This window comes from Octopus bimaculoides, chromosome 17 (genome assembly GCF_001194135.2).
Source record: "Octopus bimaculoides isolate UCB-OBI-ISO-001 chromosome 17, ASM119413v2, whole genome shotgun sequence".
Lineage (NCBI taxonomy): Eukaryota > Metazoa > Mollusca > Cephalopoda > Octopoda > Octopodidae > Octopus > Octopus bimaculoides.
The window spans coordinates 6,796,449-6,801,292 of NC_068997.1; the positions used below are offsets into that span (position 1 = coordinate 6,796,449).

The 4,844-nt window shown below is 36.1% G+C and overlaps 1 protein-coding gene across 1 annotated transcript; it reads left to right on the forward strand.

Moving 5' to 3' along the window:
• The first annotated feature begins 308 nt into the window (after positions 1–308).
• Positions 309–4,037, forward strand: LOC128249706 (uncharacterized). Its single transcript, XM_052974110.1, has 3 exons — positions 309–672; positions 2,050–2,283; positions 3,718–4,037. Exons 1-3 carry the CDS (start codon positions 324–326, stop codon positions 4,020–4,022), a joined length of 888 nt encoding a protein of 295 aa, XP_052830070.1. The 5' UTR covers positions 309–323; the 3' UTR covers positions 4,023–4,037.
• The last annotated feature ends 807 nt before the right edge of the window (positions 4,038–4,844 follow it).

Sequence of the window (4,844 nt, forward strand, 5' to 3'; positions counted from 1 at the left end):
TGGGGAAAGGGGAAAATGTCTAAAAATATAACACAATTGCTCCACATCCTTTCTTGAGCACTCAATTACTAATGGGGTCGTAGGAGCACCATTGTGAAATGACGCGTGTCTTGTGCACTTTAAACCTGGCAGAGTCCCTTCCCTCTCCAATCGAATTTTCCATGAAAGAAGGATGAAGAGAAGAGTAGACTTCATTCAATTCTCACTGAATGTAGACTTCAGTGAGAATTGAATTCAGAGTGGAGGGTCAGAACGAATTCCTTAAGTCTTTCTCTCCGACGATCCAACGACTCTGCTTACTCACCGATGATCGCTTCTATTTAATGCCTGATGGAAGAGAAAGTTTTAATTTATGTCGAATATTGTCTATATGTGAACAAAAAATTATTAAGGAAAAAATTAAAAAAAACCTAATTCTTCTATTTCTACATCTAACAGAACTTCGTTACTTCGTCCAATATCCACTTCGCTCAATTAAAGGTTTTGATGATCTTCATCGCCATTTCAACGTAAGTCCCTCGGAGTGTGCGTCTCTTTGTCTGAGAAATAATGATTGTCATTCTTTTGAATATAAAAGAGAACATCGAAAATGTGATCTTTCAACCAAAACAACGTCAAATCAAATGCTGAATGTGCAAGAGTATTGGGATCTGTATATACTGCCCTCACCAGGTGAGTTCTGTGTTGACCCTTTAGTATTCAGATTACGTCACAATGCTTATCAATCCACATTGATTTGAATTAATCAAGTATTATCATGCACCGTCAATATTTCTATGATGTGATTATTTAGTTTTAGACTGACATTGTAAGGTAGGTGTAAGAAGCCAGATCTGGCTGATTTAAACATAAAACAGGTAGAATATTTGGACTTGATATGGCTGGTTTAAATACAAAAGAGTTAAACTATTAGGTTGGCAACCGAGTTCCCGCCGTTTTATAAAATTTAAGGTTTTTAAAAGGTTTAATAAAAAATAACAACTAATTAATCAATAATGTATTCACCCTTGTTGTTTACAACTTCTTCCCAACGTTTAACAAGATTTTCAATACCTCGTTGGTAGAAATCACCCGATTTCGACTTGAAAAATTGATCCAGCTAAGCTCTCGATTCTGCATCAATATTGAGCGAAACTCCGCGCATAACATTTGAAAGAGATGGAACGAGGTGGAAATCCGTTGGTGCCAAATAAGAAGAGTACAGTGGATGTGGCAGCACTTCCCAGCCATGCGTTTGAGTGGCTTCCTTGGTCATATTGGCGATATGACGGTGGGTGTTATCGTGCAGCAGAAAAACGCCAACACAATAGTATTGGAGTTTCTTCTTTTGACCATTTTGTAAATTTCGGGTGAAATTGCAGCTATCTGCAGAAATTTAATTTAGCATGAAATAATAAAAGCAACAGTGAATGTAACTTTTTTGTAAACATCCCAACAAACATTTGAATATAATCCAGTAGACATTTGTATAAATAAAGTATTTATAATTTTATTGATACAGATTTCCATATTTACAACCATTCACATAAATTTAGAAATCTAGAAAGTATCTCAGATAGAAAGCTGCATTTAAGTTTGATAACAAACTGTTCAATTATGGTGTTATATTGTAAATTAATATAAGAGCTGTCTCCACTGAATATGTCGATGCGAACAAATGGGTCCGCAATACCATCACAGCAGCGTATTCTAAAGTCTCAGTACAGGAATATAGACAAGAAACGAAGAACGGTTGACCGTAACATATCAACAGTTATTTCGAGATGAACATAAATTAATGAGATTTATAAATTGATTTGTTGTGAGGAGTGAAAAAAATCTAAGGTTTTGGCAACTCGTTTATCTTTCAAGAGAGTGAAAGCGGGTATCAAGGGAGAGAGAGGGGGAAAGAGAGGAGGAGAGTAATATTAGTACATGACAGTATCATCATGTTAGAAAATAACGTGTAAGTCCGAGATTAATAGTTATTATGTTGTTTCTTTCCTAAATTGAAACCTCTGAAATATCTTCGGCGATTACTCATTTCCATTCCTCTTTGTGATTTTTTAGTCAGCGATCTATTTAAATACATTCCTAAACACTCCATCTACGGATATGACGACTTGGGCCGGATTTTCAATGCAACTGTCGAAGACTGTGCAAGAGAATGTCTTAAAAATCGATCTTGTAGGTCATTTGAATACAAACCACAACAATCGAAGTGTGATCTATCCACAGTGACAAGTAAGGAAAAACCAATCACCACAAAGGCAGATTGGGACCATTACGAAATAGATGAGGACGGTAAGTTACCGAAACAAATTCATTTCTTTCAATAATAATAATAATAATAACAGTTATTTAGAAAAACCCTGGCAAAACGTTTTGGGAAAGATTAAATATAAGTGAAAGAAAAACAATAAATCTTTTACCGCAAACCCATTTGATTATCATTATATTTCAAGTAGAACCCCCGTCCCTACTTCAGTCAAAGTATGAAGAGGAAATGAAAACGCTCTGGTCTCTCGTTACTCTGTTAGTTATAGTAACAATAACAACATGGAGGTATGCAAATTAACAGCGTGTCGCCGCATCCACCATTTGTTGGTGATCCCCTACTCCTGGTGGATGTCACCTTTACACCACTCAAACGACAACCATGGTTCTATTGGGGTAATCGTTGCCGGCGAGGATTTTACGAGGTCCGAGTGCAAATCTCACGTGAACTTCTTTTAGTCACCTTTTATGACATCAGAGGAAACGTAGGGTCTATTCTTTGACAATGCCGACCCTGACAAACGTGAGGACACATGGCATTGCGTTTAAAATATTGCGCTCACGATCGCGCGCGAGATCGTGGTTTAAATTCTTGGACCGAGTAATGAGTTGTGTTCTTGAGCAAAACATTTCATCTCACGTTGTTCTGCGACACCTGACGTGTGGTACACCGTGGACCTGTTCAGGTAAATTCGATTTGATGGAGGGATCGATCACAATAAATGAAATATTTGTGCAGGTTGTTCAGAAAAGAGTTGCAGAATCGTCTTTCTCGGATTATGGGAGGAGGCTACCGTCATGGTGGCTGTCGAGACGTTGAACTACTAATGACCATCACTGATAAACAATCGTTTAAGTTTTTTCCTCTAGTAAGCATACGGCCTACAATGGCTTTTAAAGCTGGTAACTGACTTAGAATTGTTGCTGCCGAAGCAGTATTCATATTCCTGTGTTGCAACTAGATGCTTGTTTTGTAAAGCACCTTGATCGAGTACTTTCGTTTACTCTGTGAGCCTAGCTCAGCTGAAAGATTCCCGACCATTTGGATCACATATTTTTCTGCTGGAAATTCGGTGTATTCAACTCGAGGCCTTTCAGCGTGTTTATGTCGGTGATTTGTGAGGCTAATCCTGGAGAGGCACAGTTCGCATTCGTTTCACACAAATCGTGGGACTGCTGGACCAATAGATTCTCTTTTCCTGGCTCCTCATTATACATTAGCCCATTCTAATGAAGATTTCTGAAACTTCTGGGCACTATTGATTATTTATGTGTGCCAATTACTTCTTTTAAGCACTGAAGACTCCTAGTCAGTTGTTTCAATCTTGTATTGAGTCAGAGAACATTTTACACAATCCTTATACATATTCCCACATAAATCTGCTCTAAGAAACAAGAGCAACTGTTAACAAATTTTGACTTTCTTTTTTTGTTTATTTTAAAATCTTTTCAATCAAACAGATAAAAAGATCGGCAAAGAAGGTTTATGTGAAGTAGAATGTGATCTTACCAGTCAGTCTAACGAAGGGGCTTCCGGACATATTGCTTTAATGCCTGATGGAACTCCTTGTAACATAAATTCCCAATGGCGCTGTCTACGAGGAAAATGTGTTGTAAGTATACTATATTCGGGTTTACGATGCACTGCTATCAACACATTCAAATACCAATATTTGGGTTCCTGTTTTAAAACAGTTTGCTTAGGTATTCATTCTATTATCTCAGAAACTATTGTTACTAGAAAGTTTATTTTTGAAAATATTTAACTAAATGAAAGAAATATTTTTCTTGACAGTCTGCTTTTATCTAACAAGTTATTTGTGTGTGTATATATATATATATATATATATATATATATACAAAATTTAGTAGGATATTAAAATACGACTTGCTATAAACAGAGCTGTCGCTATAAAACCACAAATTACTCACTATTAAAATACACACGGCGAATACAACAAATATAACAGAAATAGGCTTACCTTGTATGAACTACAGAAGTTAAGAATGCATATATTCCAAGATGAATTGATTTCACTTTCTGTATGAAAAACATACTTAAGCTCTTCAGCCAGACTTAACGTAACAACATCTATTTCTGACATATTCATCACATTACACCGTGTGCGTTATTACATTTGAATGTGCCCTCGACATTCAAACACGAACATAACGTGAGCCAGTATATATAAAACTAAACAGGTATCATTACCATTATTAATAACAAGCAACACACAACAAGGAGAAAGAGACAAAAATAAAATAACACGTGTTAAATTTTTTTTCTTTTTCTAAAAGCGTTCAATGACGTTAACTGGAGTGTGGGGTTCGAGTAGACGTCATTCCACCTTTTGATTTATCATTACCATTCTTTTCATTCGATTTTATTTTTCCTCCACTTTTGTGTTCTTTCTGTCCTTGTGTTGTTCCCTCTGTGTTCCAAAATGATTAAAAAATAGAATTCTCGAAAAAAATAGATTCCAAAATCTAAAAACGCAATAAATTCCAATTTTTTTTTTAAACGGCGGGAACTTAGTTCCCAACCCAATACATTAAATGGTATATATTTGGGCTGCTGTTATTAACAT